This window comes from Mus caroli, chromosome 2 (assembly GCF_900094665.2).
Source record: "Mus caroli chromosome 2, CAROLI_EIJ_v1.1, whole genome shotgun sequence".
Classification (NCBI taxonomy): Eukaryota; Metazoa; Chordata; class Mammalia; order Rodentia; family Muridae; genus Mus; species Mus caroli.
In genome coordinates this window covers 122,026,081-122,040,489 of record NC_034571.1, presented here as the reverse complement: position 1 = coordinate 122,040,489, position 14,409 = coordinate 122,026,081, and the positions used below count along the sequence as shown (strand labels likewise).

The following is a 14,409-nucleotide window of genomic DNA, read 5'->3' as shown; positions in this document are numbered from 1 at the left end:
TCACTTTGTAGACCAGGCTGGCCTCGAACTCAGAAATCCGCCTGCCTCTGCCTCCCGAGTGCTGGGATTAAAGGCGTGCGCCACCACGCCCGGCTTCCCTGCTTTTTTGTAAGCTAAATTTCTGATTTCTCAACAATTACTCTAGAAAGCGGCTGGTATGTGACCCAATGTGATCCACCACCCCAGCAGAAAGAGTGACTTGGCAGGCCCTACCTGGACCAGATTCAGCTCTTCCAAGGAAGTCAGTTTGTTCTTTATCCAATAACTATGTTATACGTTCACCAAGCAACTTCCTACAGGTCAATGTCTCAGCACAACAGGTCCAAGAGGCCCTGTCTATATGCTTTCACCAAAAGACTGACCTTACAAATAAGCCTCACAAACTTGTTAAAACCAGTGTATTTACTACCACAAGTAGTAGGACCCCCCCCCACCCCCCACACACACACCCTCACCCCGCAGATCCACCTGAACCATGGACATCCCCAAGCTACTGATCGGCTTCAAGGGCCCATGACGTCCCCACTCCACTTACTTTGCAATGTGTTGTGCTGATGGGAAGGCCAATGTTTGATGCGATGACCACAGTTAAGGCAGACGCCAGTTCAATACTGAAACCACTGTTGATACAAAAGGATGTTTGTCAACAATGGAGGGTCTTCTGAGAAACCAACACTAGCTAAAGCCATCGGTTCTAATCTCTCTTTGCTCTACTCAGTGACAAAGCCTGGTCATCTCCTCTAACCCCAAAAACCTACTTAAATTGAGCCAAGGTCCTAAGATCTGAGGATTAAGTATTTCTGGAATGATTTATTTAAAAGCTGGGGTACACCTAGTGACACACGCTTTAATGCTAAGGCTTGGAAAGCAGAGGCAGATGAATTCTGAGATCAGGGCCAGTTTGCTCTACATAGTAAATTCCAGGCCAGCCAAGAGAGAGACCCTGTTTCAAAAAGCAAACAAAGATGTTGGAACTTTTATTCTGAATAAAGTATAAGGTTTTAGCTCCCAAATCCAAGCCATGTATATAATTATTTACTCCACTACATCTTTCTCAGAAAACTTAAATTACATGATCACATGCTGAGCAGATTGACTGATTTACAAGTCAGACGGTAAGTGCATCAGAAAGGTTCAGAGCAACTGAGAGAGAAGAACAGCGGCAGCTGCCATACAGTCCTTTAGCTGGAGACCCACGTGCTGCCCTCCACACAACTCCATCTCTTGAGAAGCTTGATCACTACTCACCTGGAGGGTGTGATCGGGGTCAGGTCCTTCCCCATGGTCTGGATAACTCTTCTCCCCCAAACCCACAGGCCCATGCAAATGCCAACACCACCGTAAAGCAGAAGCCATATGGGTGTGGCCGCTTTTGTAGAGGCATCTTGTTTATAAACAAGATACAAAGCAACCAGAGGTCCGATGGCATTGCTGGAAGAAAAAAGGGGGCACTGATGACTTTTTAGACAGAACCACTTCTTGTCGAGACCCAATCTGTTAAGTGACTGACCACTGCACTTAGCAAACCATCCTACAGAAGCCAAACACAGTGGCTGTGACAGAAGGCACATACATGTAACTGGTAGCCTCATTCCTCCCATGTGTAGCTTAGAGCAAGTCTCAGGCTCCAATGACGCTTACTGGCCAGAGAAACAAGGCTAATATTAACCCCTTAAGTCTATTCTCAGGGCTGTCCGTGATCCTAAGTTTTTCATCACCGAAGTCCCAATTTACCAAAGTCTCGTTCTCATCTGTTTATCCTGTCTAGAAATAAAGCTAAAAAACCAGTCTTATAATCCAAGTGAACTTCCTGTTACTTTATTACGACCACTTCATCCTGTCTAGATTAGTCAGTGTCCCCCCAGAAGTAGAGCAGCACACACAGGAGGGTAAGACTGTCTAAAAATAGTCAGTAACACTAAGAGTCATGTGGACTAACCTGACATCATTGCCACCATGGGCAAATGACCCAAAGCAGGCTGTAAGGATCTGCAGGAACTGGAAGAGGAGGGACACTTCAGGCTTATCCTGGTCATACCATTCTTCAAGAGAGCCATTGCTTCCTTTTCTGTCACCCAGGCCTATCTCAGCCTTACCACTCATGTCCATCTCAGACTCGGAGTGAAGGTCAGACACGGCATTGCAGTAACTGGTGTAACTGTCCATTCGAATCCGCTTCTTGGTATCTGCATTAGGCCATGTCAGCGTCTCCATTTCATCTCCCTTTTGTTCACCTTCTTTGGCACGGAATGAATCCAGGGGCATGCCACATATTGCCATAGTGTAGGAAGTGTAGCTGTTGTTGCGTCTCAAGGGCTTGTCCCCAGAATCTCCCATGCAGTCTCCCACCTTGGCCAGATGTAACTTATGGAGCAGCTCTTTGTACAAGCCAGAATCCTTGTGCACGGTGTGATACTGATAGTGGCCACTGGAGTTGATCTGGTTGCTGACAGTTTGACTGAACTGAACAAGGTTCCCATTAGGCAACTGCACTGCACCTAGCCGAGACCAAAAAGGTAACATTCAATGCAAAGTGCATCAGCCGGAGTAGCAGCCTTCCCACCACCCCGAGACACTAGAAACCCTGGGAAGTTAACTCACCATTGATGGTGCTGTCTATGCTGGTCTCCTCCTTCAGGTCCATGGGAAGCCGCTCTCGCTCCGGAGCCTCCTCCAGGTCACCAAGTTTGAATGACACTGTCCTCTCCTCCACCACAGCCCGGAGTGGCCCAGTGGCACACACTACCTCAGACACAGGATTCCTATGCTCAACATCTCCAGGAGCCATCTTTGTTTCTTCATGGTCTTCTTTTGCGTTGCTCTTCTTTTCCATTAAGGGACTCTCAGAGGGGCTAGTCTTTACTTCTCCTAAAAGATAAAGAGGGTTTGTGACTCGACGGTACTACCTTGCTCCACATTCCTTTCTATCCACTCCTGAAACCCTTCTTGAAATAACAGGTATAAATTCTAGTTAAAATTCAAGCTAACATCGCTGCCCTCTTTATTATTTGAGGGATATATCTTTCCCTTGGGAAGGAGCAAGACAACCCAGCCCTGCAGTAGCACACGGTCTGCTTGCAGAAATGGGGGCTGACAAACTGCTGTCAACTGCCAGGTATTTTAGGGTTCTGGTCCATTTCTGGCTTTTTATTTTTATAATTACAAGTGTAAAACCATCTTCAGCTCTTGGTCATGACATGGAGGCTCAAGCCCTGGGGTGGCAGCTGACTAAACTGTCAGCCTTCCCTAAGGAATCTCCTAACTCGTAGGTCAAGAGTACAGACAACTGAGCTGCAAGCGGCAGGCTTAAACACTTCCATACCCGGTAGCCAGGCAGGATTTCTGCCTAACGGCCAGCTCACCAGTCACCTACTGGCTCAGACACCTCACACTAGTATAGCATTAAAGTAAGATTTGTCTCTCCTTCCAGACTGAGACAAAAATGAGGTCAGAGTCCTGGAAGCCTCATTCCCACTGTGCGTGTCGCACAGCTGACTAGCACAGAGCTCTGGGCGGCTCCTCAGAACTGCAATGACGCAGCATTCTTTTAACGCCACTGCAGTCTATGCATTCCTGGTCTGCTGTGTATTGGCAAACCAACATTCCACACACTGAGAGGCAGAAGGGGACTCTGCTAAACTATCTTAACCACTCAACAGACACAGAGACTAGTACCAAATAAACTTACTTGGTATTAAATTCTACCTCAAAAACATCCTTCGATAACTTAAGGTTTCTTATATCTAAAAGTGTTTACTTCTTCATGTGTTGTTACAGCTCTAGCACAAGGATAATGTGCAAAAGTGTGTCTGTACTTACAGTGAATATGTGTATAGACACTGTCACACAGCCATCTAAGCTGAGTATGCAAAGGTAGCTGAGGCAAATGCTTCCTCTATCCCAAAATAGTCTTATAGATAAGGGAGAGGGGGGAGAAGAGGGGAACAGAGGAGTAGAGAGAGGGAGAGGGAACACTATTAAACTATATTACTTACGTTCAATTTTTCTCTTCATCCTGGGACATACAAAGAACCAGACGATAAGGGCACAGAAAACTGCACATCCCACCGAGATGAGGATGGTACCCCACAGAGGAAGTTTGTCAAAGCCCAGCACTACGAGATAAAATGGTGCATCTTGAAAACCCCAGGGCAACAGCCCCCTGCAACAATGTGTAAACCCTCCTGAGGGGAAGGAGGGCTTCCCCAAGCCAGCCCGTCACCGTCACCCGTTTCAGCTGCTGCCATTCCAGAGTTTCATCAGGCTACTGGCTATGCAGACCGTGGAGAAAACGTGAATGACCATCTTAAACCCACAGCAACCAGAGCCACTGAAACACTTGCTGGACTCATGTGCTAACTTTCTTCAAGAATCACTACAGTAAGGACCTGTAACTATAAAAACAATCACAGCATCCCTTTCTGCACTCAGCTCCTCATCCTAACCGCCCCACATTACATTTACATATGACTTATTTTAATGTCAAAAGGGAGTGTCTCAAGTCAGTGTCATGCAGACACCACACACTGTAAAGGAAAGTTACTACATTCACTGTACCAGGCAGCTTTTGGGGGAACTGCATGTCTCCACAAAAGCATCATCAAGCTAACAGAAAATAGGGTATTAACTACGGGAAGACACTTGCTTAAATGTTGCCTTTCACACAGGACAAGTTTAGTTCGTAACAAGGCAGAGACCTGTCCTCCAGTTCTTCCCCCTTGGCTCAAGGACCTCAGGATCAGCAGTATTGGCAAATGTCAGCTTGCACACAGGCAACAGGGACTGCTGGCCTATCTATCCTAGAGTGGAGACCATTCACAGCACTGAATCCCAGGCCACTGTCTGAATGTCCCTTCCCCCAGCAAAGTCACTTGTGCTTGTCTCACTTGATTTTGCTTACTGCATAGTAAGTCACTTATAAAATGGGAACATTACTGTACTGTCAAAACTATTATGTCGGGGCTGCAGCTCAGCCTAGCTTGCACAAAGCCTTAGATTCAATCCCTAGCACTGTAAAAGAGACAGAATATACTAAGAAGTAGCCTTTAAGAATCAATCAGACATTAGCTGAAATCCTTCAGACCTGAAGTTCCATCTGCTGGTCTTTTCATTTTAAGTTCTGCTTTCAACTGTGACTAGGTAGTTATGTCCCACAAAGTAAAATATCCATGAGGTCTAATTAGTATTCATCAGTTAAAGTTTGTCTACATTCCAAGTCAAAAGGGGGAACGAAAGGACTGGGTTTTCTTAGAAACGATCTTAAAGGGCAAAAGAAGCAAAGCCCCCACACCAAGGCTGGTCCCATCCTGTGTTTCTTTACTGACATTTCAAGAACGACAATGTGAGAAATACCCTGCTGTTTTGTTTTGTTCGGTGACTTACTACATCATTTCAGTGGTAATAATACACAGGTCACAATCCATGAACCAGAGGCGGAACCTACTTGGTGGTCACAAGCATGAAAATCCTTTAAGAATTGAGGATGAGAGCACACATAACATAAGGACAATCACTTTGCTACTTCAGTCCTGTTTAACACACAGACAGTGTGCCCTGGGCAGCAGTCAGAGGAATGAGTGTGCCAGAACCGTGCTGCTCTGCCTCACGAGCTCCAATCTATCCATCTCTCAGTAGACAACTGAATCCTTGCCTTCCCTTAGTCCCCATATGAAAGCAATCAACACCAGAGCCTTCATATTCCTCTCAGTGCTTTCTCTTAGCTGCGGACATTCTTCTTCCGAGTGTAATTAATTAGACCAGGAGTTACCCATCCCACCTCTTCTCACTCAAGTCAGTTCAGGGGCAAACTGAGAACTGAGGAAATGAAATGGCTCCAACTGGGAGAGAAAAGCGACATCTAACAGCCGGCTCGAAGTGGCTGATTACTGAAGAGCAGATTTAACTAATGACTCTTCAGTGGTTGAGGCCAGCATCATTGCCAGCATTGTTAGCATAGACACAAGCAAGGGAGGGAGAAGGTCACATTATCAGTGGATCCTGTGAAGACTAGGGAGGAAAGTCTGTAGTGATTTAGAGTGTGAGCAGGTCTCTCTGGTTGAAAACCTATCTAGGTTAACTCAGCATACACTAGCCTGCAGCCTTCTGAAATGGGTGCAGGCCAGCCACCTTCTAGGAGATTTCAGCCCTGTAAAGCAAAAAGGGGTAAATTGGGCATTTAATGAAAGTTTTGTAAATAACCTTAAATTCACATTTAAGCATCTTGATTCGTACTTACACGGTGCTCCAGTATACATAATGGAAAAGAGGTTGATTCCGATTGTGCAGGCATAAAAAATTGGTAAAGCTCGTAAGCCGTTAGGAACTGGATCTGCCTGTAAGACATTAAGATCAGTACCTTAAAAGTTGTAAATGTAGATCTCTTTCAGAGCACCCTGTGGCAAGACAAACTAGGAGTCGTGGTGCTAGCAACAGCCTCCCACCATAATTTCTACAAAGCCAACTGGACTCTGTCCTACATTTGCTACCTAAGGAAGCTAATGCCACCTACCATCCATAGGCAACAGTTTCTCCATATTCTTAGTAACAAGGATGTAGCTAATATCACAAATAACCAGTTTCTCTGAGTTATCCAAAGTCCATCTGTAAACCTGAGTACAGGCCCCCCAGGATCTACTGTACTGGAGAAAAACAGACTAAGGTAAAATGCTTATTTCCTGATGTCCTGCCGCCTTAAATTTAAAAATCTGCAGACTATACACAACCATCTTATCTATATATATCTGATCAATGTGACATAAGGCCTTACCAAAGTGCAAAGTTAAATCAATTGTGAACCTCACCATCGATCCACTCAGTCTAGTGCCTGTCAAGAACTTTTTAGGGCACTAAAATAGAGCAGGGGCCAGACTAAGTCCCCGTTTTCATAGAACTGAGTAATTTTCTACTACACAATAACATACTGGGCTGACAAATGCCTTAAAAGGAAAAACAAAAACAGGCCAGAGGATGTTGATGGGGAGGGACATTTTAATAAAATGTGGGAACGAAATCAGTTGAGCTGACATATGTCTCAGGGTATGGAAAGTTTAAGCCACCTGTCCACTAGGGGGAGGGGGAATGGACAGAGGCATAGCAAGTACAAAGACCCCAAGGCAAAACTGTGAAATGTTTAAGAATCACCAATGGTGGGCCAGGTGTGGTGGCGCACGCCTTTAATCCCAGCACTCGGGAGGCAGAGGCAGGCGGATTTCTGAGTTCGAGGCCAGCCTGGTCTACAGAGTAAGTTCCAGGACAGCCAGGGCTACGCAGAGAAACCCTGTCTCAAAAAAACAAAACAAAACAAAACAAAAAAAAAAGAATCATCAATGGTCCCTGTGACTGAAAATGAAAACGAAAATAGTTCCCATGTATGTATTACAATTCCACAGAAAAACTTCCAAGCCAAACATTTAAAAGAATGAGAACATAGGTCTCATCAGGAAGGCCAAACCTTGAGCACAAAAGTTTAATGCTACCCTAGTCACACCACCAGTTGAAAATCTTAAGGTTCAGACAGAGGTAAAGATCCAGAAGAGATACCAGAGTTTCTGACAATCATTAAGACTTTGGGGCGGGGGAGCTTACAGATCAGTGAAGTTAAAGCCCCTCATAAAGCATGGCTTTTCAAGTGAGTACAGACACTCACTAAAAAAATTTAGCTGGGCAGTGGTGGCCCACACCTTAATCCCAGCACTCGGGAGGCAGAGGCAGGTGGTTTTCTAAATTCAAGGCCAGCCTGGTCTACAGAGTGAGTTCCAGGACAGCCAGGGCTACACAGAAAACCCTGTCTTGAAAACAAAACAAAACTCCATTAATTTTAAGTTTTACTCATTGTTTAGGAGGACACTAACAGTAAGACATCAGATCAAAAGCAACCTACAGAACCCTGACTCACCCTGAAAAACTAAACAGATGCAGGCTACACCTAAAGGCAGACAAGAGCCTGAGGTACACAAGCTAATCCAAGGCTTCAAGAATATTCTGTAGGCATTAGGTAGGGACTCTCTCATCAATTTTCAAATGCTATTTATATTTAGTAATTAAACCATCAGGTAAAAAGCACTCTACACTCATTTCCCCCACTTGGGGTCTAAAATTCAATATTCCCTGAAATAGTAGCATGGTTGGGGCTGCCGTGGGCATGGTGTTATACACCTGTAATACCAGTGCTGGGCGTGCTGAAGCACAAGACCCCCGGAGTCAAAGGTCAACCTAGGCTACAAAGACTTAGTCACAAGATAATAATATATTTGAAATCCGAGTGCATAGCCTGGGATGGGTAGGGAAGGACTAGCCCTAATACACGATGATAAAGACTTAGTGGTAAAAACCAAAACAAACCACAGCATAACTTTGTAAAAGTCAAGGAAAATGGTAAAATAGGAAAGGTCTCTCCCTTCCAGCCTCCTCCCAGGTCTTCATAGCTAGGCTAGGGATTTTTATTAAATGCTTTTCTCATCGTGTAAACTCTTTATCTTTTATATATAGTGATAAAGATGAAAACCAAATATGCACTAGGTCTTTCTGTCAAGTCAACAGACTTCCAGGAACTATTCTGGGCTCGATATAGGAAGGAATGAGACAACGAAGTTAAAGCTTTAGTTAGAAAGGATGTGAACCTCTCACTCAGTTACATGGAGACAGGAAAGGGTCCCTCATCTGTTACTGAGGGATTCGTGAGCAAGTGAGAGACAGAGGGGAAGAGCCTCCAAGTCAGCACTGTATGTATTAAATATCATCCGTGACTCTCGACCATGCCCGTCCCACCCATACTCTTTAAGCTGGGAGTGGGAGCACACATCAGTAATTCAAGAACTTGGGATGTGAATGCAGGAGGATCAGAAGTTCAAGGCCAGCCTGGGCTACTTGAGACCGTACAGAATAATTATTAAACATACACAACTTGATATTCCAATAACACAGTGAGAGTAAAGATACTTGGCACATGTCAATCAAAGGTTCTGGGCACTGAGAACCCCATTGCATCTCTGTTCCCCCTTCCAGGAATGACCACTAAGCAGTTCGCATAGGCTCTCCAGAATCAGAATGATCGATTTCCCAATAATCAAAGGGGTCAGAATAAACCTTTAAAAACCATGAAACCAAATAGCATCCTATTAGTTATTCTGGTTTTCTGGTATGTCAAGAGATGCATGGCTCTAACAGCAACACTAAAATCTATGATTCCTGAATACCGGTGAGAATCAGATTTCCCTATGCTACAGACAGGGGGGTCAGGGGAATTCATATCATACCTGCTTGCTAGATGAAAGAATACCATATCTAGAGGTTGGACATCAATGAACTATTTATTTACTCAGTCACACTGTGCCAAGCTAGAGATATTTCTAATGTTCCACAAGTGAAACACATTCTGCCAGACACCTAATGGTAAGTATAGGATCAAGAAGGAGTCAGGGAAGGACTTCTATTGAGAAGAACATGAAGTCATTCCCCAGAGACTCCGAGAACTAGATCAAGAAGCAGGGAGTCTAAACACACACCTTCCATTAAGATAAGGTACCTATCTCCCCTCACTCAGATTTCTACTGTTTAGGGGAATTTTAAAAGAGCTTAACAAAGGACTGTTAAGAGCCACTCACCCTAGAAAATAGGACAATTCTGTCTCCGGAGAAAAATTCATTTATTCTTACTGTAATTCAGCCCAGAGTCAACAAAATCCCTTGTTGTCTACTTTTCTTTTTTTTTTTTTTTTTAATGGAGCCAGGCTCAGTCTCCATGATAAAAGAAATTGCACTAAGTCTCTCAAAAGGGATTTTCAAGTAGTCAGGAAACTCAATGGCTTCCTGTTTTTTTTTAAGCAAAAACAAAACAAACCCCCCTAACAACTCATCCCTCTCTTTTTACTGAGAAAGTGGAGTCCCTACAAGTAGAAGGCCTCCTCTAGAAACTTCTATATACTTGACAATCAACATGGGAGAGCAATTTGAAAAGGATTCTGTGACCTGTTGAACTAAAAGGTTACAATTCCACTTGTCCTGGATGTAGTGACCTAGACAGACAGGGCCACCTTAAACAACGTTCTTAGTTTTCACTCCCAGTCTCTTTATTTCTTGGCAGACCATAGAACTACTCAGTCTTTCCTTCCTGAATGCCCTCTGGGGCATTAAAAACTTGCTTCTTTCACAGAACTTCACAACATACAGGAGGTATACAGAACAAAGAACTCTGTAGCTTTCCAAAGCCACTAAATACTTACACACCCGTCACATCTGAGAGAATACCCCTGAGTTTGAACAAGACTGAATGTGACTCATGAAAGGTCGCAAGTGGAAAGGTTACCTTACGGAGGATGAACGCACGAACAAGGAAGAATAAAATTCCAGACATAATACCAGAAAGCAGCGGAGAGACGAACCACGACATCACTGGAATAGAACACAAAATGAAGTGTCAGCTCTGGAAAGTACATTTTTGTTAACAAGACCCTGAAATGGTAGGTGCTCCATTTCTGATACTCTTCAACTTGCCCCTCTAACTTCACTCCCACTCCACGACACACAGCAGCACACAACGAAAATAAAACCATTTAGAATTCAACATACCAATTTTTATCAGTTCAGACCACTTGACACCCTTCTGCCCATTTGCCACGAGGGAGAAACCAATGGTTGCACCGACAATACAATGGGTCCCAGAAATCGGAAGCTTCAAAAACGAAGCCACTAGCTGCCACACAGCAGAACCTGAAACAGAATTAATCAGATTTTGTCAGGTAGATGGCAAAACTGTTACATAAGCTGTGCGTCCTCACGGAGAGAAGCGGAAAAAGGTTCAAGACTTGAGCGAACATAAGGTATAAGTACAACTTACCAAACATAGCACTGACGGAGCCAGCCATGAGCAGATCTTGAGTTTCATTGTACAGCTCCACATCTATCAAGCCGTTCCGGATGGTTTCGCTCACTTTGGCCCCCAGCAAGGCGGAGCCCACAGTTTCGAAGATGCTAGCTAAGATGCAGGCTTGCTTCAGGGTCACTACACCTGAGCCTACAGCTGTACCGAACGAATTTGCTACATCATTGGCTCCCACGGAGAATGCCAAGACAAATGCAATGATGAAGCCCAGGATGAGCATCCACAGATACTTCGGTGGAACGGAAGCAGTAACAGCAGCTAGGGTACTAGTAATCGTTGCCACAGTAGATTCCATTCTCTAGTGTAGTGGTTCTTTAAATAATAAGAGAATTACTGAGCGGCTTTTGAGATGTGTAAACGGAATGAGGTATCAAAATGCTATAATAAATAGTATATATTATATAAAATTAAATACTGTAAACTACGGCACGGAAACCGAGCTGGGGAGTTACTGCTATACGCTGCTGCGTCTGGGCGTCTGTTGTCTGGGGTTTCTTTGGCTCTGGAGGGCTAAAAGCACGGAGCAGAATTCCATGGCGGATTAGAGAAAGGACGCAAGTTCATCCTGGGGGGACGAAGTGGGAGAAAATAACAATAGCGGCGCATCTCTGGGAAGAGGGCAGCCTGGGACTCCGCAGAGTGTCCCCCCCCCCGACCCCGCCCGTCACTTCTGTCTTCAGTCCCCCAAACGCCGTGCAAGGTGGGGCACAGGGCGATCTCTGTGCTCCCCCACCCCCCACCCCGTCCCGCCCCGCCCCGCCCCACGCGTTCGGCTCAGTCTCCGGCCGCTTGCCCGCGCGCGCCCTCCGTGGATGATCGGAAAAAAGACCATTCCCGCGCGCGCGCCTGCCGAGGACCGCCGAAAAGGCCCGCGGAAGGGCGCGGCGAGCGTGGGGAGGCGGGAGGAGGACAGCATCGTAGCCGGGTCCTGCAGCCCTCATCCCACTCCCGCCAGCCAGCTCCCCACACCCGAGCCCACTCCAGAGAAGAAAGGACCTTTGCACCACCGGTGCCGCGCCGCCACTCACCAAAGGAAACTGAGGGCCGAACAGAGAGACCAGAAGAACGAGACTGAGGCAGGCTCGAGCCACGGTCGCACAACCCAGGACGGCAACACCGAGCACAGCACGGAGGGACTCACTACCCACTCGTGAAGCAGCCGCGGGCGCCTCAGCAGGCGAGAGATGAAAACACGCAACGCGCGCCGGCGGCCATCATATAGCGAGCATGCCGCCGGCTCCTATTTATAGCCGGTTCTGCGCCCCACGTGACCTGCCGAGCCTCGCGCCCGCCCGAAGTCCCGCCTCCGATGTGACGCAACCACAGGCTGGCCGGGCGCGCCTAGCCGGGTGAGCTGGGCAGCGGCGCTGATTGGCCTGGACGTCCCCGGGGCCCCGCCCCCAACGAGGAGCTGGTCCACGTGGGACTGGCTGGCCGCCTCCCTGCAGCCTCGCCCGGGTTATCCTGTCTGCGCTGGCCACGCCGGGTGGCTGCGGGCGGGGACTGTGGGGGAGTCTCGCCCAGACACGCGGGGACTCAGAGGCCGCCACCAAGGTCGTTCCGAGTTTCTCCCACGCAGGCCCAGGTCAGCTCTGTGGCAACGCGGAAGAGCGCGTGTGCTGAGACTTGCCCTTGGCCGGACCCGATCTGTACCTCGCCCAGAGGGGGGTGGAGGGATCTCACGTGGCCACCTCGCTCCCGCAGTCACGCACTTGGGTGAAAACGGAAAGATTCGGGAGTCACGAGGATAGGCTTGCGTTCCCAGCTGTGGCACTGCGCTGAGGGAGAGCCATGGGTCATTAGTTTCCCTGCACCGGACCTCCGTTTTAGGAGCCCCCGCTATGGCGCAGCGGGGAGGATGTTACTTCGGATTCGAATTCTTAACTGCAGTGTGTCACCTTGAACAAACCCTAGGTCTCCTCAAGCCGAGTGCTCTGGAACGTGAAATAATAGCAGAGTGAGAGGAGACTGGAGGACGGGTTGGAATTGTGTGTAAAGCACAACAAAGATGCATTTCCTGTCTGCTCATCGGGGCTTGTGGCGACAGGCAGTACTAATTCAGGTATTCTGGTTACAAGTTCTTACCCAGTAAGGAGAATCATATTAGCTAAGATATTAAGCATGTGACTGGAACTCAATAGATGTTCAGGAAATGAACGTTCATTTCCTCGTTACTTTTTTTTTTTTTAATGTGCCTGTTTTAGAATATAGGAAAAGGTTACAGAGGATGTCCTCATCCTGAAAGTTTTCCCATCCTTTTGAAATAAAGATTGCTTCCTGGTCCCCTCCATGGCATACGGTTGTAGTTCTGACAATAGATTAGTTCTGCACCTTTGGCTTTTCGTTTTATTGCCTAAGCTCAGAACTAACTAGTCACCACTCCTTGGGAGATTTAAGTTATGTGGGTTATAGAGAAACTTAAGAATTCCAGCCAGAAATACCCGGTTTAGAATGCTCTAAAACGCTCCCTGCTCTCCAAAGGTAGGGCAATGAATAGCAGAAACAAACATGTTGTAAATTATAACTTCACAGGAGTGTCCTGTGACCTATAGTCTGGTAGACTCAGAATCTCATATAGGTTATACAGGTCTATTGACCTCAAGGTCATGGCTGGAAAACAACCTTCATGTTCTAGGACACTGACCCCAGTGTGTAATTCTGGCATCTTCAAATGCAGCACTCTTTGCCCTTACTTCATTCCAAGGTCATAAAACATTGAATAAAAGGACTGGTTTGTTAAAAGGTTGTTAGTGTCCTGCCAATTAAAACAATTTTTGAAGTAATTATTTGTGAGGAAATTGCTCATGACTTTGCCCACTGTTTGGATGTGTTTTGCTTCAGTCTGTTGATGACCATGCTTTTGCCTCTTGAAATTGAGACAACCAAGGTGAGCAGCCATGGTGAATAAGGCCCATCCAGGTACAAGAGCAGAATCGAGAGGCAGGTTTGCCAGATGTGAAGGCATCACTGTGGTTCAGGGAGAGTATAGTATTTTGAGACTTGGCTTTATGGTGCTTTAGTATCCATGTATTTTCAGGCAGAGACAGGTTTCTCCGTCTCTAGAGAGAAATCAAGGAGGGAGGAGGGGCGGGGGAGGGGTGATGTGATGGTTGGTCAGATGGTTTTAGATTGTCTTGTCTTTTGGTTTTTTTTTTTTTTTTTTTTTTTTTTGAGATAGGTGTCACTGTGTAGCTCTCTGGTTGTCCGGGAACTTACTGTGTAAATCAGGCTAGCCTCGAAATCACAGAGATCCCCCTGCCTCTGCCTCCCAAGTGCTGGGATTCTTGCACTTCTATACATGGTTACCAGTTTTAATATTCAACGTGACATACCCTAGAATCACCTAAGAAGAAAATCTTGGTGAAGGCTTGTCTAGATAGGTTGGCCTGTGAGCAGGTCTGTAGTGGACTGTCTCAGTGTGGAACGCTGAAGTCTGAAAGTATGTGGCACCTTTTCCTGGTATCATAGTTAGGGTTTCTTTGCTATGGTGAAGCACCATGACCAAAAAGGAAGCTGGGGAGGAAAGGCCTT

The 14,409-nt window shown here is 46.3% G+C and overlaps 1 protein-coding gene across 2 annotated transcripts in view; it reads right to left on the bottom strand.

Annotated features, from left to right (window-relative positions):
• Slc20a1 (solute carrier family 20 member 1) overlaps positions 1-12,042 on the bottom strand; it is a 13,395-nt gene extending 1,353 nt beyond the window's left edge. The window contains exons 1-11 of one of the 2 annotated variants that reach the window (XM_029473964.1): positions 11,907-12,040; positions 11,294-11,443; positions 10,834-11,190; positions 10,566-10,706; positions 10,303-10,388; positions 6,236-6,332; positions 3,996-4,115; positions 2,602-2,868; positions 1,940-2,498; positions 1,249-1,431; positions 536-620 (exon numbers count right to left, since the gene is read on the bottom strand). In XM_029473964.1, the coding sequence (XP_029329824.1) occupies positions 536-620; positions 1,249-1,431; positions 1,940-2,498; positions 2,602-2,868; positions 3,996-4,115; positions 6,236-6,332; positions 10,303-10,388; positions 10,566-10,706; positions 10,834-11,173 (1,878 nt within the window). In that variant the 5' untranslated portion in view covers positions 11,174-11,190; positions 11,294-11,443; positions 11,907-12,040. The other variant, XM_029473965.1, reaches the window with a different exon arrangement.
• Positions 12,043-14,409: the final 2,367 nt, after the last annotated feature.